General features: G+C 37.0%; 1 protein-coding gene across 1 annotated transcript in view; it reads right to left on the reverse strand.

Moving 5' to 3' along the window:
* The window catches only part of LOC140168668 (xanthine dehydrogenase/oxidase-like), a 47209-nt gene extending 24703 nt beyond the window's left edge, over positions 1-22506 (reverse strand). Inside the window, 17 exon segments of the mRNA XM_072192081.1 lie at positions 296-404; positions 1592-1678; positions 2270-2438; positions 3434-3627; positions 4753-4862; positions 6337-6427; positions 7018-7094; positions 7862-8026; positions 9006-9147; positions 10476-10559; positions 11793-11861; positions 12373-12561; positions 13150-13258; positions 14306-14402; positions 15544-15601; positions 16651-16719; positions 22420-22506. Coding sequence (XP_072048182.1) covers positions 296-404; positions 1592-1678; positions 2270-2438; positions 3434-3627; positions 4753-4862; positions 6337-6427; positions 7018-7094; positions 7862-8026; positions 9006-9147; positions 10476-10559; positions 11793-11861; positions 12373-12561; positions 13150-13258; positions 14306-14402; positions 15544-15601; positions 16651-16704 — 1804 coding nt within the window. The 5' untranslated portion in view covers positions 16705-16719; positions 22420-22506.
* Positions 22507-25396: the final 2890 nt, after the last annotated feature.

A 25396-nucleotide genomic window follows, 5' to 3' on the forward strand; every position in this document is an offset into this window, starting at 1 on the left:
ATGTGCTCTAGAGCAGTCTTTAAGAGGAGCTTATAAGGGCTCTTTTTGAAATTCCCTTACACAGGAAGGGGTGCGCCATCCTGCAGCTTTCCTGTGCTAGCCTTCTTTTGTTAAAATCCTTCACTGACTTAAATTAGGAGCGCTTTCCTGACCGAAGCTTTCCTAAGGCGCAGCTTAGCGAGGGAATCCTGCCTTCTTTCTGTGTGAAAACGTGGTAGGGTATTTCAATATGAGCCCTAAGTAGAAAGTGACCTGAAACTGTTCTCTGTCTCAAATATTACTGCCATCACCTTACCTTCAACTTTGGGCATATCATCTGTGTACACTGCTTCTCCTGATGCTTGCTGTAATGCAGACCTATGTACGATGGGACGGCCAAGAGGAGTTTGGTTCTGAGAAAAAGGCTGGAATATACATAATACATGTAGGCTGTGTTATTATTGCTTTTATGGCAGTGTAAAATCATATTTTTCCCCTAGGCACATTAATTTCTGTATCAGACACAGAATGTCAAAGCAAATATTATATTGTACTTCTACTAGTTTTTGTACTTCTATTCATACACAAGTTGACAATTTTGTTCTACTTTGATTTGATTTGATTTGTTCCTGTTTTGATAACCCTGAATGCCCCAAGAAAACCTCTATTGAAGCTTATTTCTATTGGGGTCTATTTGAACACCGTAAGGCAAAAAAAAAATTGTTTGTTTGTCCACGTCCAACCGACCGTGTACCCTGGTCCCGACCGTGTCTTTTTATTATTTTTTTATTTTATTTTATTTTTTTTATTTATTTTTTTTATTTATTTTTTTTTTTTTTTTTTTTTTTTGGAAATTTTTTTTTTAATTTTTTTTTTTTGGCATCGATGGGACATCGTATAAAACAGTGGTTAGTATAAATTTAAAGAAAGAAAATGTAAAGAAAATGAACAGTATAACATGCAGAACCATCTCAAGAGTTAAACCAGTAAAGTGCTGTGTGTTTTGACTTATTTACCAGTCTTCAAATTAAAAAAAAAAAAAAAAAATCGACCTACCGACCCAACTTTTTCATAAACAATTTTTTTTTTGGCCTAATGTGTTGGGAACAGTCAGAGGATAACATGCCCACAACCTTTAAATGGTCATTAAAATATGCATGCTCATACACCAAATGTTTTGAAATACATTTCAATTAACTTTCAGATGCAAGTTAGGATAACTATGCCTCAATTGCATGGAATCAGTTCCAAACTTTTATCTTTTTTTTTTTAGAAGTCTATCACAAAAAAAAATGTTTGTCAACAACAGGTTTAATAAACTATGGGTGTAATCAGTCTACTGTGGCACTATATAAAACCAGACTGTAGTATGCGGCAAGATCCTTCAGGCGTGTTGGACTGCTCTTCCCAATTATCATGTAAAAATAATTAGGTCACGTCTGGTTCCTTGGATGCTATGCAGCTTGAACAGCGAAAGAGGTGCTGATGTGATGATGACATATGATTCAAGTAGCCAATCAGAACCCCATTTCCATGTTTACGCTGTAAACAGCCCCAAATCAGCAGAGAGCTGAAGAACTTGCCAAAAAAACCACAACTATAATTCCCTTACCTCAAACACAGCAGTACCACATGGAGTAGTCCTTGGGAATTCAGACACAATACTGCCAACTGACGTGGGTAAATTATGACAGTGTATCTGTAAACAATAACAAAATAATTTGTTCAGCATTATATTATTCTGGATATTTGACAGTGTTTAAATTTGATTTTTTTTTCACCTGCAACACAGGTCAAACAGGGTTGTAGCTAGACAAATTTTAGTGCCGGCTAAAATTAAGAGAAAACTGAACCAGAATGCCAATTACTTGACAGTAATGACATGATTTGACAGCTGTTTTGAGGACAATTTGTCATTTTAGTGCTGGTTGGCAAGACCTATAATTCCCTCGAGTGCTAGTCGGTCAGGCTGAGTACTGGTTACTGCCGACCAGCGCCAACCACCATGGCTACAACCCTGAGCTCAAATCTTTTAATGCCTAATAACACAATGTTTAAAAAATGCATTCATATTTTAGTATTCATGTTTCTTTGAATGGTAATGAGCTTTTACTAATATATTTACCCTATTACTCCCTTATCCATTTTTCTGGAATTGAGAGTAGCGCTCCTCTTAGATTTACAACAAAGCAAGGTCTTATGTTACAAAAAATAATAAAATAAGAATATATAAATATATTAAAATGCACACAAATTGGATAAGTGTTTCGTAACTGAACTCTTCACTTGCCCCTTTCTCTTTCAGTTGTTTCAGCACTTCTATGTAGAATTTGAAGAAACTTGCAACGACCAAAGAATGTGTATACTTGGCTGATGGAGAGTTTGTGATGTCGAGGTCAGAGGTCAATTCTTCTGCTAAAGATGATGTGGTGTTCTCAAGAAGAGCATTGTCCCACTCTCTGAAAGAGAAAACATGATGAAACCGTTCATTGTTGAAAATAAACTTATTCTTACTTTATAGACTTACTTAAGCTACTGAACAGAAATTAATTTCCAAGATTATCTCAATACTTTCTCTTGTTATTGTGTCCACACATGCTAGATATTGGGTCTCCTTAAGGTGGACACAATTCTTAGCAATATCATTGTTCTCTGCAAGGTCCAAGGTTTGCATTGACAAGTGTACAGGCAATAATAAAGCAGTCAAGTTAGCTCAATCGATAAGGGGTTCAACTATGGTACGAGAGATTGCGGGTTTGAACTCTGGCGGTGCCTAGCTAGTATGCTCTCGTGGAAACTCAAGGAGCTCATGATCCTGGTTGCGAAGGTTATTTGTGGAATGTCTAGGGCAGGGGTCCGCAAATAGCGGCGCGCGCGCCACATGTGGCGCACCGTGGCTTCCCGAGTGTCGCGCGGTGCCTTTTAGATTAAAGAAAAAATTATAAAAATTGCAGGAATATCTCCAATATTCTATATTTCAACATTAAACAATGCGATTCCCATGTTATCCTTGTAACGACAGGCTAAAATAGTACAAAATGTTGCAGCAAATGGCGTCATTTGCACCTCAAATTTCAAAAAATCGATAGCTTCAGAGGGGGGACACCCCCTCTGATGTCCCCCCCCCCTCCCCGCGACTTCGCAGCCATTAAGTGGCGCTTTGCAGTTTTCTTTTATTCATGTGGTGCTTCAACAAATCTATTTGAGGAAGCCTGGTCTAGGGTGTGCGATCTTGTGGCAGCAAAGTCCCTGAATTGTTGTTATGGTTTATGGAATGATGTGGGGCCATAGTGCTCAGCGACAACCTGTAAAGTGTGCTGAGCCTTGTGGATCAACGTCAAGGCATTGTGCCTGTGCGTAGCGCACTATAAATCACTGCGCAATGCACACTTTGTGGGTAGAACCTTGTTTTGGGATGACCGTGCAAAGGCTGAATAGTATCATATTTCCTTACTTGTCAACTGTTTTCATGGTAGTATTCTTTGCAAACACAGGCACATTGTTTGCACACAATCCAATGTAGACGAAGGCAGCCGTCTTGACAACTGCACTGGTCCCTTCAAATGTCACATTGTAGACCGCATTCAGAATGGCAGAGTCTGACTGCTGTCTTCTTGGTGTTAGTTTGTAGGCTGTTACATACTGATCCTGAAGGACAAATAAAAGTAAAACCAGGCTAAATGCGACACAACATGGAAGAAAATATACAGGGTACAAATAGAGATTTCAGAAGCAAATCAAGATAAACGCCATTTAAAAATTTAGAGATAAGTCCTATAATGCTGGCTTTACGGATACCTTTACCAGATATACATGCTAATATCTCATATTCAGAAAACTGGCTACCGTATTGGTGAAAAGCCTTCTTTAATAAATGCATCTACCATTTTTCTTCATATAAATACTGAAAATACCATACAGTATGCATAGTTTCAAACATGTGATCGCCAAATTCACAATATCCATTGTTATCAATTGTACAGTGTTTACAGTATTTGTAGTAATTCCTCATTTTTGTGGAGAACCGGAGCAGGCTGGAGCAGTGCCAGACGGTATTGGTGACGTTTTTAATGGAAAATAATCATCATTGTAAAAAAGACCTTTACTTAATGCCCCCATTGGAAATTGCAACGCGCCGGGGGTGTTAATTAGAGCGAATACAGTATATGTGACATGATCAAGGGGAATGAGTCACATGTCGACCCTGGTCGAAAATGAGTTTTACATTTGTTTCTAAAGAGGACATTTAGAGCTTTCAAAAACTGAAAACCCCATGTTGATACGACTTTTCTTTGCAAAGTTACGTCACTTGATCAATCCCTGAAAACAATATAAAACAAAAGAATTTAAACACTTTCTTTGCCAATATCTCAAAATCAATATTAGCGACATCCGACTCATTTCCCTTGATCGTGTCACATATTCCTTTTGCATCTGAACTTTTCAATATATGATATATACTATGATCGGTTCGTAATAGGTGAGAAATAGTCGTTTTTTGTTACTGCGTGAGTCGAGTAAGTCTTTCATAAATTCACAAAAGTGTGTGTTTAATCATACAATACAAAAAGCCCAGTTTGAGTAGGTGTTGGGCCCAGAAGTGCAGTGGATATGCCAGCAATCCAAGATGTTATGAGTCCCACCTCGCGGAGCTGATCAGAGTATAGTTGATAGAATTTGATTGAATGAGTTACCTTCAGTCATCTAAAACGTTGGTAAAATATGACAAATTGTTTAAGGGTTTATAATATATATTATATATGTAGCTCATACCTGGGTACTATAGGGTATCTCTACACTAATAAGAACTTCCTCTGGGTCTATAGCACTAGCTACTGTTTTCTGATGGAATGTTTGGTCCAAAGCTATCTGCCTTTCTTTGCCTATTTAAAAGAAAAACAAATTATAAGGTATCGTTTATATGATAGAACAGAAAAATGTTCTGTTACAGACTGTTTCTGTTGTTATTGCATTATATTGGAATTATTATTATATAGTCTTGTTCAAGACGGTTTTACACAATGGCCAGCTAATCTGGCAGTTGGCAGTATAAAGCGACTGAGTTAATCTCCTCAGCCGCTTTATACTGCCAATAATATCAACTAAATTTCTGCATTGATCATTTATATTTCGCACCACTTTTTGCGAGCGAAGCAAGCACTCATGGCCATTGGCACTGTCAGTTTTATCTTGATGGTTTTACAAACCGTGCCACGATCGGTCGGTTTCAAGCCAACCATCTTGTTAAACTTGTTTAGCTCATTAATGTATGTATGTTAATGAGCCCAATGCACTGACAAAATTTTTCTTCTTTGCCCTACTTGCGGAATAGAATCAATGATGTGCATTTGATCTTTGTTGACACTGATTAAGGCTATACACTATCTTAAAATCTTGCGAATGGTAGTGAGCTTTGGCAAAAATTGCATTGCTCAATTCATAGCGAGTATGTAGAAGAATTCAAATATCACAGATACACTTTTGTAGGTCCTGTGGTTCTTGAGTTATGTTGTAAAGAGGGCTGAAACAACAACACTTTTGCAAAAAGTACATAACTCATAAGCAACAATATACATGTATTAAGCAAGTTTTCAAAGTATATGATTTGTAGAATAAACTTTTGCAAAACATTAAAGTGTTATTTTTTAATAATAATGTTTCTGAATGCTCGTCTTGAAGAAACCAGTTTACCCATGCCGAGAATGGTCGCGTCCATTAAAATGACTTTTTTTTTTTTTTTTTTTTTTTTTTCACATTTTGCCCTTGTTCCTTTATTAATTAGACCAATATCCTGATGTGTCATCAGCAAAAGTACTTAAAGAATACTTATAGCCTTATAAGGCGCCCTTGCTTGTAAAGTATTAAGAAATAGTAATTAATCAATAATGATTATCTTTTCAAATATATAGGTTATTTTCCTACAAAGCTACAAGTAATTCACCCTATTCAAATCATATTATGTGCTCCTTTTAGGTACCTCATCTGAAGGCTATTGGCCTCATGTAGCATCACACAGTTCCGTTGCTTTTTATTTACCGTATTCCATATATTATCTATTTTCCCATATTTGCATCTTTTTGTATGCTTAACGCTTGCTGAAGCCTTAGCCAATTTTGCTTTTTATATACGGTAAATTGTTGTTGTCTTTATTATTATATGTAAAGGATTTTTGCAATTAGCAAAATAAATGCCTGATCCTAGCGGAGGGCTGATGTGTGGCAAAATGTGATATTTTTCCCGTCTCTCCTTTCTCGGTCTTTGGGTAATATACTGATTTAGACAATGAAAATCAATTTTTTGGCTGCTTCGACCAACATTACAGCATCTACCCTAAAGTTCACAGAAGGAACTTCTTACCTCCAGCTTTTGCAACAGTCACATGACACCCAACAGCCAATAAGATTGCAGAGATATCTGTTGCTCCTATCATAATATGACCTCCCAAAGTCTGCAGTTAAAATAAAATAACAGAACAAAGATAGGTTAAAGTGGGGTTGTTTGCACTAAATTAATTTTCACATTTTTCAAATACTTCTTTTAGCTTGTGCAAATAGAGTAAAGAAAACTAAAATTAGTGAAATTTCAATATTCAAAAATACAAGGTTGAAATGTTTTTTGAGGCACAAACCTATGTTGAATAAAATTACAGTAATGTACATAAAATGTACAGAGATGTGTGCAAATCAGGCATTTGGTTATGCAACATCATATGTTCCATTCTTTCAATTAAATTTTGCGCTCATTTACTAGGTTACATGAGAAAATTCCATTATGTTCCTGAGATATAATATTTCATGATAGGGGCACAATATGAAGAAAATAGACATAAACAGTTTATAACTTTAGAACTTAAGTCATCAATGACTTGGGTAGGTATATTGAGCAAGTTAAGGATAGTAATAACAAATTTTCGAAATTTCTGACTTTGATCTGAGTGGATCAGATCGTGATATGATTATCCTGCACCTATACCCTGAAATGCTAAATTTGTCATTAATATGAAGACAAAATTGTAATAAAAAAAAAATATTGCCTTACCGCAACATTTCTGATCTGTTGTCCAGCATATCTGTTCAGCATGGTATCAATGGCAGCTAGTATTCTTGTTTGGGGCTCTGAAAAGATTTATTAAAAAAGTAAAACAAAACAATATTCTCACTTTCAACTCAAACTGAGACTGCTGAAAAGCAAATATTGCTATAAAGATGCATGCAAGATTTAATTGATTTGACATTTGCATATTTTGTTTATGAATAAAAATCCACTTGCATATTAGGTTGGAGCAGGCAGTAGCATAAATCCATCTCAAAAAGTTTGGGGTGGGCATTTGGCCTGAATTGTCAAGAAGTGGCCAAAAAGAAGATTAAATTGGGTTATTTAGAAAAAAAATGGAGGGGACATATCCCTGTGTCTGCCAGACAGGGCTCGAAAAAATGTTAATTTCCCGGGAAGCAAGCTAACTTTCCCACAATTTATAGCATGTTTTTATATACAATAAAGACACAATTTCCCTCCAAATACCAGAATTTTGTCCCTCCAAACACCAACATTTCCTGGGAATGATCGAGCTTCCCAAATTCTCCACTTTCTCGAGCCACGCTCCCAGAATTGACACCCATGGGAGCAGGGGGTAGTGTGCCACCCTAAACAGTTCTTTCCTGGTAGGCCAGCTTAGACAACATGGAGCAAACAATCAACAATTAAGGTGTACATGTATATTTTTTTCTATATCCCTTTTATGATTTAAAAAAATCACCTCAATTACTTTTTTTTAAATGATACACACTGCAAAATGTTCCTGATGACAATGAAAAAATATTTACAATATTAAAGCATTGCAAAAGGTTATTTTTGTAGATATGCAAAGAAATGTACAACATACCTGTCAGAGATGCTATCTGTGTCTTCACAAAACTCTGCAGTTCATCCATGGTAACCATAGCGCCGACCTTTAACCCTAGGTCATTTGCTTCCATTACTTTGAGTTCTTTAATGTTTGATGTGTGCAACACAACGTCTTGATGTGGTCGGAAATCTTTGGTCACTCCTAAGGAAAACAAAGGAAAAACAAAAGAAATACAGAAATTTGAATAACAACTTAAGTTGAAACAGTCATTCAACACAGAATTAATTGAGAAACTAACTAAAATATTTTGACATGAATTTGAAAATATATTCAAATTGTACTCAATCTTATTTGAATATGTGAATATTAATCATGGCTCGACAGCAAAACTGATACAATTTCATCATATAGTTTGCTTATTCCTGTTGAAAAAAAGCACAGTTTTTTATGTTATGTGAATGTTGCTCCCCTTAGGTATTTAGTATATAACACTTCACCAAGTAACTGGTTCACTTTTTTTTTAATTGCCAATTTGTATTTTTTGTAGTAGCTGCTTGGGGCTATAAATAAATACAGCATTTTCCCTTTTACAAGGTACATTGCAGCTAGTGAGCTGCAGTTGTTCTACCATTATGTGTCCATTCATTCTGTCGGCTGCTACATATGCGTTTCTTTACACAATAGCTAGGAATAAATACCAGACTCATTTCAATACAGAGAACATTCCTAAACTCAGGGATGATTAAGTTGAAGTGACTTGAGATGAGTCTGGTGTCTATTCCTAAAAAGAGACACATGCAGCAGCCAACAAGTGTATCCTTTTGATATGGATGTACCAGTGTGTAAAACTCGACAAAAACACACCTAATAATCCGCAGGACGGGCTAGTCCTTAAAGTAAACTGTCCTTCCTGAAAGTAATTCCTGTACACTATTTCTTTAGTATTGATGTATTGCTGCTCGGGCACTAGTCTTAGTGTCTAGTTATCAGCAGTGTACGTTAATGCTAAAATAGGCCAAGATAAAAATTGTGGCCTAATAAAGGCCACTATTACTTTAAAGTGGGAATATTTCAGAGTGTCCGGCAGACGGGCTGGTTTGGAAAATGACAAAGAAAGCCAGTCTCGGACGCACGGACTGGCGCTATTTTACACATTGGGATGTACATATATTTTCTTTACCTAGATTAGTATTCCCTGCTATAATATGAGCTGTAGGATACTTGGCTTTGAGTTGCAGCAGCTCATCCAGATTGGAAACTGATATCCATGTCTGTTGCTCACTCCTAAACTCAACTGTCTTCTGAAATTGTTCCACTGAAGTCTGAGTAACAAAACACACAACAAGAAAAAACATTAACCCTGTAATAGATTTCATATTACATGAATGTTAAAGAGCATTGGACCTCCACCACTGTCCAAAATAGGTAACAGAATTAAAGAAAAAAAAAAAAAAATACATGTTTAGCGTCCAGCTTTTGAAAAATAAGGAAGGAGGAGGAGCTTTTTTTTTTTTTGAAAATGGCGAAAACCCTATTTGGTCCGTGATTTGCATACGCTTACGATACCAAGAAAAAAAAGGAGAAGGCCTTTTTATTTTGTTTTTCTGGTATGTTATGCCCCTCTACTGATCACAAAACTTTACTGAAGTGCTTCTTATACATTTGCAAGGTTATAGAAGGCTATAGAACTTCTCAAACTTCATTAATAATAACTGAAATTTTAGAAAATAAAAAAATAATTTAAGAATCTTCAAATAGGAAGCGAGAGGGGATGCTAAACATGTTTCTTTTTTTTTTTTACTCGGCCTAAGCATTATTATTCTCTTCCTAATTACTGTATTGTGTGTATTCAGTGAGCCCTTCAGTTAATAATAATACCTGTACACAAAATAAAGGTTACTCCAAATATAATATGTATTATAATGCCTGAGGGGGGAGGTTGGTTTAGATTAGATGAAATGAGATGAGGTGAGATTAGATTAGATCAGATCAGGAACCATATTTGTTGTGCCCCCACACTGAAGGAGATACCCACCCTAGGATGTTGTAGGATACAGGGTGGCTATAGGTCTAATTAGTCATGATGACATGTTGAGCTAGGTTGCGAGGCTCTGCCCCAATGTCTGGAAACAGGGCAAAATAGGGGTGCCTGTTTTGTGCAAGCATCTTCAGAGGAATCGCAGCACATACATGTATATGCCGCAGGGTAGAGAAGCCTGTTGTCAGTTGGGCCATCAATTCTACAAATTTGCAGCCTATAGATGAGTTGACCTCAATGTTTATCAACAAGGCAAGGGACTGGTATATCGATATACTTGAGCGAACTTCATACAATCACTACACTGTTCAATAGCCTTATTGTTATGTGGCGGGAGATTTATAACCACAGGCCCTGAACAAAATATGATGCACGCGCATACTGCCAGGCAAAAAACAATGGAAATTATGATGATGCATGCGCATACTGCCTGGAAAAGACTCATCTCAACTCATCTATAACATTCTGATCATTAATTAGTTGCTTATGTAGTTGATACCTGCCAGACAGGTAGGTATTTTTGAAATTTTATCAGCCAAACAGCAAAGTCACACGCCAATTAATGGTGCACCTGGGGTATGTGTTAGATGCAACCCTGGTTATATACTTTACCATAAGTTCTGGAGGAAATATGACATCTTGTGACGGGTCATACTGGCATTCCAAGAGATCACTGGTGCGATATAACTCTGTACACTGAAATCAAATGAAACACAGAAATGTTGATATGCAATACATACATGTATACAGTGGCGGCGCCAGGAATTTGGTCAAGGGGGGGCATATTGCACAAAAATGCTGCAGAGTGCACACCAGTAAATACAAGTCTACTACACCCTGGGAGGACAAAATCAGTGTTTCAAACGAGGAAACGTGCAACACATGAACACAATTTAATTTAATACATTAGAAAAGGCTTAAAACCCAACTATTAGGCCCCGATTCATATTTAATCCTCATTTAGGCCTGGGAAATAGATTGTCTGTGAAAAATGAGCAGGATCCGACTTTTTATGACAATTTGGCTAAACTTTCAAAATGTGTTACATTTCAGAAACACCAAGCTATTTGTGAGGTGGTGTAAGCTGTATGGGCTATAGGGTGTTCTAGTCTGCAATTTTCTGTGAAAAAATGCTGGACTCCGTATATAATTTCTACAATGGATGTCCTGACCTTTGTCTTGCAGAAAGGGTAAGTTTTGAAGAACTGAGTTGCTCTGCATGGAGTCAAGAAAATGATGTTTTCCCGGACTCTGTTTGTACACAAAGTCAATGGGGGCTATTTACTGGTGTGCACCCTACATAAAGTGGACATTTTGGTAATTTTTGAGTTTTACTGCAGGACAACCGGGGGGGCAAAAATATTTGGGAGGGTATGCCTCCCCTTGACCCTCCTTCTCCATAGTGCTACCACTGCATATATATAATAGTGTGGACTTCCCTTCATAATCACTAGGTTACAGGTTTTAACATTGATGGTCCACCATGTTATACTGTGGAGCCCAAACACTTTGAATCAGTGTCGCGCTCCGGTTTTCAAAAGGGGGGTAAAATTTCATGATTTCCCAAACTGCTCAAAAGTGCTTGGAACAAAAATTTTTTTTTAAAGATTTATTTTTCATTATTAACTACTTTTAACAGTACTGATATTATCTATTGCATCCATCTTCTCCTTCCCAAGATTAGGTGCATTTCCAGCTATTACCATAAGGGTTTGTGTTAATTTTTCTCCCAACTAGGTGCATTTCCCCCAACTTGGTGCATCCCCCCCCCCCTGTGAACACTTCGACACTCTTCCCTGTGAACTCAGGCACAAAACTTTACTGCACCTATAATGATTTGCTTCATGTGATTCTCAATGTCATAATTTTCTAGCACCATAAATAAAGTTAGACTCCCCATGTTTTGGAAGAATAAGTAAATCTGTTTACCACATTTTCTACAGGTACATCACTGGGTTTCCTATTTCTGCAACACTCCTCACCCATGGCACAGCCATCCTGAAATAAACAGAACCAAATTTTTATTACACAATTTGTTGCCATTCTTTTTTATGAACATTTTCATTTTACATATAAAGTCTATGGAGATTAATATTAGACAAGCCTGAAAGGGTGCTATAGCCTCGTTTTATGCCGTTATAAACACTCATAAAAAAAGAACGGCAACAAATTGCGTAATAAAATTTGCACAAAATGATACTTGAGCAAGTACAAATATAATTAAAAACTTCTGGAGAGATGGCTATAGCTAAAAAAAAATGTCCTATACCTTAGTGGTTATGAAACAAAGGTATGTACAAAGTGTACCAGGGTTGTAGCTATATGGTGTCGATAGATTTCCACTGCTCACTTCTGGAGCCAACCATTAAAGGTAAAAGATTCAAAGCTGGAGCCCACCACTCAAACTCACAGCTTCAGCAATATATGTTGTTTCTGCGTTGGGCCTTCCCAGTGAACACAGCTTCATACATGTCCTAACTAAATATAGTAGTCATATGGAGAACTGTACCTCAGTAAATGTATTAAAGGCATCAAGGATTGGTCTATAGCCAGTACATCTGCACAGGTTTCCCTCCATATTGCGCAGTATTTCATCACTGGTTGGTTTCGGGTTGTTTCTTAGTAATGTGTACATGGACATTACCATACCTGGGCTACAGAATCCACACTGGGAACCATGGGCCTTAGCAAGCCTTTCCTGAAAACAAGAGGTGGATACAAATATAACATTATATTAAGGCAGCAGTTCCCAAACTTTTTTGCCTAATTTGTCGCAACCCACAACCTATAGTGGTATACCCACAGGGGTATAGGATGGGCAAGACCAAAGTTTGAATCATCCAGTTACTAAACTTACAAATACAAACAAATCACCAACAGTGTGCAATTTTGTGCTTACTGCTAAATCGCACACAGTGCAAGAAAAATAAATTCAGATACAAGATGCTGCTTTTGAAAACGCGATATGGTTGCTCTGTTGATGTTTATGCTTATAATGCTTGAGCTTCATGATATTATTTCGTAAGAGTTTTGCTTGCAACCCTTTTCCAAATGGCTTGCGATCACCAAAAGAGTCCAACGAGAGTGCTTGGACTCTTCTGCTGTTATATAGTGGGTGAGTCAGGTATGTTGGAAAGTAATATGGGGACAAAACTGCACTGCTACCATAGGTAGTTGATAAGTTGCACAAAATCGTGTGCATGGGGCAGTATGTAAAAGGAAGGAGACTGCATGGCGGTCTGAGCTAGGCCAGGTTTTCCTCTAGTTACAGGACATAGCTACATACCTGTATAGCATGAAGTTTGGTCTCAGTGCTTCCTATACCTTCTACAGTAGTCACTGCTTTACCGTGCACAGCGCACACAGGATACAAGCAAGCATTGATGGCTATGTGACTGCAAAATGAAATTTAGCATATAAAATTTAGCATACATAACATGTAGGCTACACACAATAAAAAAAGGTATATGTGTATACCTCTGGTCACCAATTGACAACCTCTAAACACAAGTGTCCCCAATCACCAATCCATTCACAATGAACAAGCTATATTGTTAAGTTTCTCTATAAAATGTGTAATGAGAGTATATTTATACAGCGAAGCAGTCAATAGAAGGATCAACATGGGTCCTAGCTCCATCAGTTAAGTACAAGAAACATATAAACACATCAAAAGAAATAAGTCCCCCTCTGAAAATTTCGTCATAACATCGTAAAGTAAAACTTTGTACCAATAAAAACTTACTTAGAAATAATTATATGATTGTTTACTAAGTGTTTTGTGAAAATGAAAGATATCCATGACTTCATGGCTGAATGAACCCAAATTGAAGACAAAAACTGCCCTTTCCAAAAGTCACAAAGTAGGCCTATGCTTGTTAACTGCAAGGCGTATTGGGACAAGGAATGGAACTGGCCATCTTACAACTCACTGTGCTGAACTCTGCACCAATGGGATTTGTATGGCTGAATGATCAAGAATCGATACACATTACAGTAAATGTTCACTTGGTGAGGATTTTAAACTGCACTCAAACACATGGGGTTTTCCATTAGTAACAAGCCATGAATCAACTTTTGTGACAAGCATATAGGCCTACTTTGTGACTTTTGAAAAGGGCAGTTTTTGCCTTCAATTTAGGCTCATTCAGCCCTGAAGTCATGGAAATCTATCATTTTCACACAGCACTTAGTAAACAGTCATATAATTATTTCAAAGTTAGTTTTATTGGTACAAAACGAAACCTTACAATGTTATGACGACATGTTCAGAGGGGGACTTTTTCTTTTGATGTGTTTAATATGATCCAAGTAGAAAAGGTCATAATGTTGATGGAGTTATTTATTTAACAACAAAACCCAGCAAACACAAAAAAGTTGTTTTTTTTTGAAATTTTTCAAGCTTTTTAATAACATTTAACATTTGGTTGTAATTTGCCTACCTTATTTTCTTTGTATCAGCATCTACAGATGATACCATCACAGTACAGGCACCACAGGCACCTGTTCCACATCCAATCTTGCACCCAGTCATTCTTACTGCAAATAAAAAAGAAATAAGAAACTGTAAAACAACTAAATAATTAGCACAACTCAATGATTTGCATGTGGAAAAAAGTCAAATTGCATGCAAAAGAAATAGGTTGCATACATTGTAGAAGCAGGAAAAATGGAAAAAAAGTTTTCAGATATAATCACACAAAAGGGACCGAAACAAAAATATGTCCAGCATATTCAGCTGAATTAATATGAGTTATCCAGGCTCTATCAGCTTTGGATGCTTCTGTGTTTTAGTGATTTCTGTGATTTGTGTATTCTTTTGTTGATTTCAACAAATTAAAGTGTACAAAAATTACAACTTGCATCAATTCATTCTGCAAAAATCCCAGCTTGTCCCATGAGAATCTGGAGAGGGTAGCATGTTGGTAGCTTCTTAGCTAGCCCCCTGCCCAGAGTAATTTGCCAGACCTCTCGCTTGCGGGGCGAGTGTTCTAACCACTGAGCTACACAGATTGTCCCTGATGAACAGGATTCAAGTCTGGTACTTTTAAGCAGTCAGGGTAAGCAGTACAAACATCACATTACAACCAGTGTATGAAGTCCCCAAGACAGGCAGGTATGTCAAGAGTTTTTACTCTATACATATGTCATGTTTTCATTTGTAATTTCATGTTTAATTGTGCTAGTGTGCGATGTATAATTCTTCTTTCCCTGTGTACAATTATGGGCAACACCATCAAAAGAGGGAGTTTTTTTGGTCAATGGTGGCCTTTTTTAGGCACAACACAACTACTAGTTGGACTTGCTTATGTCCAAAATTGCTCCTTTCAGGCAGGCCTTTTTGTTAAAATTGTCATTTGAAGGCTGCTTATACCCAGGCGGCAAGTGGCATGATAGAGCCGGCAACTTGTGAAACCGCCCGGCCGTATGGCATTTTCCATATACTGGTTAATTTTGTGGGGTTCATTATCGAACCCCAATGGTTTTAACTTATATTTATATTATTTATCAACATATGCCTATTCTTTTTTGATATTTCAAGCGTTTTAAACTTTCAAAATAATCCCATTCAATTACATGGTTGACGATGGAAATTTACTGAATTTAGAGAATGCACGTCATTCACCACCTGCTTATACCCTACACCTCATCTGGCTACGCCCCTGGTCTCGATACTTACACTTAGAACGCAGATATACTGCCAGACTCATCTCTGTATCCACATGGTTTTCAACAATCTATTATAAAAAATAAGAATTCAACAATCATTTGATTTGTATGTCCAGCAAAATAATATAATAAAAGTATTTTATAAATGCTTACTGCTTTGGATGAAGGCTTAAAAGTTTCAAGTTTAAATTTATAAACTTTAAGTTATAAGCTTTCAGTTTTTAAGCTTTTTTGTTTTTAAATTTATAAACTTTAAGTTATAAGCTTTCAGTTTTTAAGCTTTTTTGTTTTTAAATTCAAAAGTTTTAAGACAAGGTTTTATTTATAATTTTAACTTTTACTATATTTCCATCACTGATAAAATTATCTTTGCTTTTTCCTGAAAACTTTTCTGATATATTCTATTTTCAAAGATTTTAAAGTTTTTAACCTTAGAAACATCAAAGTTCCGCTAGGATTCTAAACTTAGCACAGGTGATGTGTGTAATTTGATTTCGACAATAAAGTAATGTTTTGAGACCCAGCCATGTCTATCACTTGATATAACTTAGGAGATAGCATTATTTTAAATGGGGCTGCCTCGTAAAGTAATGCTATATCCGTGTTATATCATAGAGACACGGCTACGTCTCAAAATAATACTTTTATTCTCATTTTAAACAGATCCCGGAAAATCATGTTTGTGTGTAATCTAGATGTCCACTCTTAATGATCATTTTGATCACTGAACAGTTACTCCCTGCGTATGGGCGTCAATCGGGGTATCCTCCACATTTTGGGATGGGGGCACACATTAGTCCAATGTTAATCAGGTTAAAGGAAAAACAGCAATTGAATTATAAACACACCAATAGACTACTTATGTGGAAGGACAGCAGTTTAAATCATCCTCCAGACATGCACCAGAAGACATGCAAATGCATGGAGTATAAACAAATTACTTTGATCAATACCAGTTTAACAAATGATTTGTACTGTACTCTATGCATTTGTATGTCTTCTGGAGCATGTCTGGCAGATGATTTGAACTAATGACCTTCTATACAACCACCCTGTAGGACAGATTTGGCCAGCCATAGGTTTGACAGCTGTACTAAAGCTGGGGCTGAATTCTTACCTTCTGGCCATTGCAGAAGAATACCAAACCGACTGATTGATTCTCCTCCGCCATTTGTAATCGCTAACTCTGCACATGTAAATAATAATAATATAGAATGTATTGTATAAGAAACATACAATTTTAAAATGGTGTGTGGGTTGCAAAAACAGCAATAAGTAGGTACCAGTATAGGTCACTGCTCATCTGAAAATCTGTGTAGCACATCCCCATACAAAAATTTACAGGCACAACAAGGACTGTGCATGAGATCACATTGATCCCCTATTGGAACCCCCCCACTCAACACAAAAGTTGGTATGTGCATTATCAAAATTGGGTTTGGGCATGGGTTGATGGTCTTAATCTCATACGCACAGGTATATGTATACCAAAGTTGAGGTACCGTAATTGATCTACAATAATTGATCTCATCTTTTGGGTGGGTTCAACATTCCCTGAGTTGGCAAAACCTGCAATCTTCATGGGAGTATAATTTACTTAGTGCAAAAGTGGTCAAAATATTGCTCTGCAAAATTTCTTAATTTTCATGATTTGGATTTATCATATTGAGCAGCATTCTCCTTGTGATGTTTCTACACTGTGTAGAAAGAGAAAGAGATAAGAGTCTACAACATCTCTGAGGTAAACAAGGATTTCTTAAACGTACAGTGCATTCCTATGCACCGCTGCAAGACTTCAGGTCAGTATAGTAGATGTCAATGTTTAAGATAAAGACTGAAGTCTTGCTGGCAGGACTAGGCTATTGCATACTCCCTGCAAGTGCAACTCAACTCACATGCAATATTGAGATTTAAAATATCTATATTAAACACTTGAAATTCGTTCGGTCGGCATGACATCACTTGTTTTTGCTGGGATTTGGCTGTTCCAAGTGCAGTAGACTGTCCCACAGTCTCGGTTCGGTCCGCCTGGATAATGGAACGATACATAATTACATAATAGCCTACCAATTATGCCATAGTCCTTCACCCCCCCCCATTCTAAATACACAGCTCAAAACCAATCCTCTCTCTACACAAATTAGCTCAAATTGATGCCAATACACTGATCACACCTCCTATATTGAACGCTAAAATTCAGTGACCGCTCCCCACGCCGAGACTGTTCCGAAGTGTTAGAGATTTCACTTCCAAATATTCGCTTCAACGAAGCCCGGTGATTCTGATGTCAATTACTGAAAGCCCCGCCCCCAGTTTCAATTCAAATATGGTAGCACAAAGCTATGCCGCGGGATGTGACGCAAGATCGGATGGGACACTTGTCATTGCTTGTCAACAACTGAGAGGTATTGAGCTCAAGTGGCACGCGTCTGATAGACCCATGGTACGCACAATAATAAAAGGCAACCAATCGACTCGGACTTAGGCCTATTGTCCATATTGCGTATATTATCGCGTGCGGTTTGCAAATGTTTGCACATTATTTAGCTAGGGAAGCCTTTTCAAATATCCCCGCGTTGCCAAGCTGCGTTGATTGGTCGGATACAATATCGTTGTTTTAGTCGCTTACACAAACGTTAATGTAGTGAAAACATGGACGTGGTATATAGAAAGATTGCGTGCCTCCAAATCCGTAAAAGTGAACTCCCAGCATTTTGTGGGAACTGGAAGTCAAATTGCTTACAGACTGGGAGGGTCCATGTATTGGGTTGATTTTTAATGCTATGTAATCTACATTACCAGTCGTTCTCCATGGACCCGAGGGAGGGTCTACAAGTGCAGTAGTGTGGGCTCCAAAATCTGAGCAACCTCGGACTAGTATAATGCATTGAGTGTGATCGGAATCCGTCCCTCACGTGAGGGACGGAAATCAATAGATAAATAGATGCACTGAGAAGTTAAGGAGTATTTTCATTCAATTAAACTTGATTGGATATTTGACTCTTAATAAGGTGAATATCTATGCCAAATGAATTAAAGGTGTTACATGTACTTTTGTCGTAATGTCGCATTTTGGCTTGTGAGGGACGGAAATCAATAGATTTGATAAACCATGGCAATAGTTACATCTTTCTTTTTTTTTTGAAACTTTTGGTCTAAATTACACTTGTAACATATAATATGTAATTTGAATGTTGCCTCTATCATATCAATACAAGAAACAGCTCAAATTTACTTTGAGTGGTCCTTTAAACGGAACATAAACTTTACGTTAGGGACGGACATTTTCTGTGTGAGGGACGGACAAAATGTGACGCCATTTTGAAATTAGTGGAATTTTTTCAAATTGCCTCAAAATCTGTCCCTTGGCCTCTTACAGTATTATTTTAACTATATAATGTTGCTTTGATTATTTTTAGTGTGTGTAAATTACCATAGCAAGTGATTGTGAGGGACGGACAAGTTGGGTGTGAGGGACGGACATGCTTGTTTGTCATCCTTGCCGAATGGGAAAGTAACAGCATTAGTACGGCACTGGGAACAACCCCAACTGCGAGAATCAGGCCATTATACCGATAAGGAACCAGTCCTGTCCTACAAGCAAAACTTCAATCCAGGTCTTGTAATGACATACGTATACAATATTACATCGTAAATATGATAAATGAAGATACTAAAACTATAACGAAAATAGCAGTTACTAAACTATATGGGAAAATATTAAATTCTCGATCATGAGAGGATGTACCTTCTGCGTACTGTTGCGTTAGTGTACCTTTTGCAGTTTGCGCGACCGAACCTCGACTTTAGCGACGGCCGTAAGCGTGTGGTATAGCATAGTACGCTTGACAAATATCTGTGTGTACCAAAGTTTGCTCTCGTGATCGAGAATTACAGATAATTATATTACCTTAAATAACTACATGAACTAAATTAGACTGCGGAACTCATCAATCTCCAATGATTAGTCATTTATCTATTGGCTGTAATATTATATAGCTATCATTTGGAGACTCAGCTTTTTTGATACATTTTCCAAGGAGCAGTTTCTGTCAATAGCTTGGGATTATTGTCTTGTCTTTTGTACTGCCCAACACCCACTTCAACAGCGAGTCAACCGGGCTGGAGTGCGATGCGCATGCAAATCTTTCTTGACACTGGTATGGTTACTGTAGTAGGTGGCGCTGAACAGCTGCTTTGAATGATTTCTTTTCTTGGATTGTTGATATTGATTGTGGCAGGGCATTCCAGTCAATTAGGGTTTGTGGAACAAATGAGTACTTATAGCAGTTCTTGTTGCAGGATATAGGGATGTAGTTGTTTGTAGTTGATGTATTCCTTGACAGTCTAAACGCAGGACAACCGTTCTTTTGTTCTGCTTAGTCGCTATAAAAAGTCGATCGATACATGTTAAAATCAGCACAATTCCGAGATACACCTTTTTGCTATGAAATTTATTTTCTCGGTCAAATATAAAGCAAAATTTTTTTTTTCTTCAGTAATGTCAAATAAAAACATAGTGCTTGGATGAACATTTTTTTTTAAAATCCTGGTGTTAAAATTAAGCATCAAATTGTGTCTTTTAGTTTGATATTTTTGATTTTATAGGCCTTTAGTTCGCCCGTGAGCTTTTTGCAGAATTCATTTTTAGCGTCTCAAACTAATATAGTTTGCTAAAGAAAGATATTTCCCACCTCTGTAAAGCACATCGTGTGGGTCTATATATTATAGTTTTGTCAGAATTTCCGCTTTTATTTTACCCTTTTCCCTCCATGCTCCGAAAATGTCAAACTTAGTACTTTACCTCGAGAGCAACCAGCACAAATAATCGATATTTCAATTGTTGTCAACCCAGGTCCCTTTTCCATTGAAAACCAGGATTGCCTGACCAGCGATTTGGTAGCCCAAATCCCCAATTCTGGTAAATGAGGTGGATTTTGGAAATTTGCTCCCGTGATAGCCTGCAATTTCAATTTATAGGGGCTATGGATTCCATGATTATGAAAACCATTTTGTCTGTTTGTTTGTTTGTTTGTTTGTTTATTTATTTACCTACATGTAGGATGAGGTCCATGGGAAAATCCACTGTCCAAACCTAGAAAAATTCGCGTGTTATTAGAGGGGATTTTAATTTTCTGTCCCTCCTATCTCCAGGTGAATTTTGAATGACCCCCCCCCCCATCGCGGGTTGGCATTTTCATTACACCCTTCAGACTTGCGTTCGGGTTTGTGTAGGCCTATTTGTCATAATTTAGCGCTATAGGACCTACTTTCTAAATGTATAGCTATAGCCGTGCTATATAAATATTATAAGGTACCGGTATGTAATATTTATATGTAGGCCTATGGGGGTGGGGTGGGTACTCAACACATTTGAACTATGACTTACAATGCAAGGCTCATTGTTACCATAAATGATTTTTCCTTTAGGTCATTATAATAGGTTGTTATAAACTTCCGTGTTTAACCTTGTATTGTTTTGGCTGCTTCATTATGACTTTCGGTGGGTTTAAGCAATTTCAAACAAACACAAACAAAAGGCACTATACCGAAACACTAGGTAATTTCTTTGCTATATTGAAGTTCTGGCAAAACTGTATCCAGGCCGGGCACCCAGAGATATCGATCCACAATGCTAGTATTTCACGCGTGGTATTCAAAAATTATGGAATCAAAGCGGAAATTCTGACAAAACTATAATATATAGACCCACACGATGTGCTTTACAGAGGTGGGAAATATCTTTCTTTAGCAAACTATATTAGTTTGAGACGCTAAAAATGAATTCTGCAAAAAGCTCACGGGCTAACTAAAGGCCTATAAAAATCAAAAATATCACACTAAAAGACACAATTTGATGCTTAATTTTAACACCAGGATTTTTAAAAAAAATGTTCATCCAAGCACTATGTTTTTATTTGACATTACTGAAGAAAAAAAAATTTTGCTTTATATTTGACCGAGAAAATCAATTTCATAGCAAAAAGGTGTATCTCTGGATTGTGCTGATTTTTACATGTATCGATCGACTTTTAGCGACTAAGCAGAACAAAAGAACGGTTGTCCTGCGTTTAGACTGTTGAGTTCCTTTCGAACAAAGCCAGGTTATTTTATATCTATTGAATCCTTTCATGACCACTGAAGTATCTGCCAAGCAATGCCAAGGACACTCACCTGACACCACCCATGAATAAGCCCTTTCGCAAATTCGGAAAGTTGCACATGCGCATGCTCAGACATCGTCACACATTCTTCAACAAGAGATAAACACGAGGAGGCTGCAGTGCATTTGCAATGGTGGCGAACTTTGCACTTCCTTCAAAAACATATTTTTTTAAAACATATTTTATTCTTTCCTAAATATGTTAATATTTCCTGTGAAATACAAATATTGTGAAGGAATGAAGACCAAACTGTCAGCGAAATTCCAGGACAAAACATTTTTATGCAAACGGCAAAGTTCACCCCATTGAAAATGTACAATAGCCTCATCGTGTTTATCTCCAATTTTATCGGCAAATATTACCCATGATGCACCATGATCTGAATTTGCGAAAGGGCTTATTGAAGACCATGCCCGGGAGACCATGTCACTCTCGACAAAAGAATGCATGCATGTCAAAGGTCATTAGACACCAATTTGGTGTTTGTTATGCTCCCCAGAAAATGTACCATAAGACCTGTCTGGAACCATGGAACTAAATAAGGAACTCGGAAAGTATTAAATAAAAAAAAAAAGCTTTGAGTTTTAAGCTTTTAAATGACGTTCTTGCTTAGTGTAAGTACATACAACAAAGTTCAGATACCAAACTACATGTATCACTTTTGCATTTAACACATGAATGTTCAACTATAATTACAAAAAAATGTTGCCACGAATACAAACCATCAAATTCGAATTACAAAGTCCAAGGTCCGGATCAAGTTCAGAAAAGTTTTCCTTTGATTTTTCGTTAGCTGCTAAATACAGCCCTTCACCCTCATAAACACTTGCAGGGCACTTACCACCAAATAAAACATATTTGGAAGGACTTATGAAATAGAATAGAGACGATCCCCCATGATAAATGATTTTTCTATTTCATCCTTCGATATAATATTTGGTATCCAAGATGATAAATTCATTACATATCTTTTTATTGTGTATTACATATTATCTTTTTGTTTGCAAATTTCAGGAAAAATTATCAATTTTATTAATAATTGTGTCAATTTCATTAAAAAGACCAGAGAAACAGAATATTTATTGCCAAAAGCTGAGACCATGATTATAATGGTCTCAGGCCAACAAAAGGCATGATAAGCTCTCCTCTCATTATAAAAAGTGGAGATTTGATCTGTTTAATCTATTTTATATATTTTTTTGTTTGTAAGCCATGCCTGTCTATTCTTGTATATTACAAATGTAGTGCATCATTTTGTATCTTTTATGTTATTGATATTTTGTTTTATCTTTGATTTTGTGATTTGATTGTGATTTTTGTTGATTTTGATGATTTAAAAAATAATAAAAGCACATGGCATCTCGGTGCCTTGTGGAAAAGATAAAAAAAATAATCAAGTCATTAAGTAGGCGTTTTCAGTATTAATTTAATTTTTGAGTTTGTTGGCGGCATTATATGCAATTTAACTTAGTAAAGTTTTGTTATTTTTTGTACCTACCCCATTAGATGGGTAACTGGGACCATAGGCATTTGAGGAGCTATGGTGGGACACCATGCTAAATAGGCCCTAATTGGCTCATTTGCATAATTTCATCATGATTTTCTGCTATCAAGCTTGTAAAAAGCATTCTTTTATGGTAAAGGAATTCAATTTGTCCATGATTCTCAGCAAAGATGTTCAAATATTTGGTAATAAATAAGTTGGCCGCCATCACATGAAGATAGTGTTGGTCTCAAGCATCTCCCGCAGCTTAAATATTATTCCAATATTGAAATTATAACAGTAGGCCTATTTGCAATGCGGTAAGTCACCATTCGGTATCGTAAAAGCGATATCATGTTAATGTATACAGATGCTTTTGAGTAATTTTCAACTTTAAATCTCCCCTCTTTTACAAAATTATTCACTTTTACAGCATATTTTTAAGCTTTTTGGATATAAAATGTATCTATTTATGACAAAATTGGTGGCGCTATTTAGTTACTGATTATTACTTTTTCAAGCTTTTAATCCAAACAATTTCTTTTATTTTTTGATGAAATGTGTTTATAAAATTTCTTTGCTGCTTGTTTCACCCATTCTATCTGTTTTAAATGCAGTATTGATCACCTACCCCTTGCAAATTAAGAAATATGATTTAGGATAAATAGCGCCATCTATAGTTTGCATTTAGTTAATAATGAAGCCAATTCCGTATCTACATCAAACAACCCTAGGGCAGTAAGGGAGTGTTCAGAAATACTTTGGTGGGGTGGGCTGGTAAAAAGGGCGGGGGGGGCCAAAAAGTTTTGGTCCTTAAAAGAGGGGGGGGGGCAAACAGTTTTAGGTGGTAGGAAAGGAGGGCCAAAAAAGTTTTTCTCTTCAAAACCCAAAATTTTCACACGCTTCGTGCGCATTGAGACCCTCTATATCACTTTTAACATGGGCAAGTTTTGGTTTTCAATGCTTTTGTTTGAAAAAACTTATGATGGCACTTTGTGTATGACGTACACATATCTATTAATTAATATAACATTAAAGATGATCGATCAGCAACATGCAACAACATGCAACAACTGGGTTGGTCTAAGAAATACTGACACTTTTTATCATAGAATTTAATAGGCTCTTCAAAGTAGGCTACATGATTATGTACCAATCTGATCGAAATACAACTAAATCAAGAAAATATTGCTAATAAATTGGATTTCTTTGCACGTAAGCTGCACACTTCAGTTTACTATTTCTCAATGCGAAATTATTTTGTACACATAGGCCCATGGGCAGAGTGGGCACAGGCCCAGGTACCACGGTCTTTGGCCAAAATTGATACCTGTGTACATTTGCGTGACCAAATTAATCTCATATTTGACCATTTTAGCTTTTTGCATAAATTAGTTCAAATTTTCACAATATTTGACCATTCAAGCTTCAATATGGCCAAATTTTTTGCGCACTGATTTGTACTATAATAGCCACGGATCCATATTATGCTGATGTGCCTATGAACCTCCAAATAAATCCTCTATTTCATCCCTATGATCAGATAAACATCCTGATTTGGGACAAATCTAAATTAAGTATAAAATGAAAATTTCCTCGTGCTTGTATTTCATGCTCAATTCAATTGTCCGGAATGTTCAAACATTTGCCTCCCTCAATGACATGTGACCCAGATACCACACCACTGGAAACAACACTATTAGGCCTAAGTATATGTTTGTTATACGATTATGGGGGGTCAAAAAGTTTTGTCTGTCAAAAGAGGGGGTCAAAAAGTTTAGCGGTCCATCAAGGGGCTCGGGTTAAAAAGTTTTCGAGCGAAAAATGTGAGGCCAGACCAGCCCCCCTACCAAAGTATTAATTAATGAACACTCCCTAATGAAGAATGCGGCTGGAAATTTGATGAATTATGGGTTTGAAAATCAAAAAGGGAAATGAGAACATTTAAAAATGACTTAGGCATTTAGCGTAGCAGGCTGACGATATAGTAGGCCCTAAGGGCGAATTTCTCGACGGGTGGCTTAGCAATTGGCTTGTCTAGCCTCAAGGCTTAAGAGGTCGTAAGACCAGGCTTAACTGAAAACGTATTTCCCGAAGCACGGCTACCATAGCCTCGAGGCTTCGTTAGCCCGTGGGCCAGGCTTGTAGGATTAGCCCCAGGCTTCAGTAAAATTTGCATTTCTCGAAATCAGTCTTCTGTAGCCGTAGTCTACGCA

The sequence above is a fragment of the Amphiura filiformis genome, chromosome 13 (assembly GCF_039555335.1).
Source record: "Amphiura filiformis chromosome 13, Afil_fr2py, whole genome shotgun sequence".
Classification (NCBI taxonomy): Eukaryota; Metazoa; Echinodermata; class Ophiuroidea; order Amphilepidida; family Amphiuridae; genus Amphiura; species Amphiura filiformis.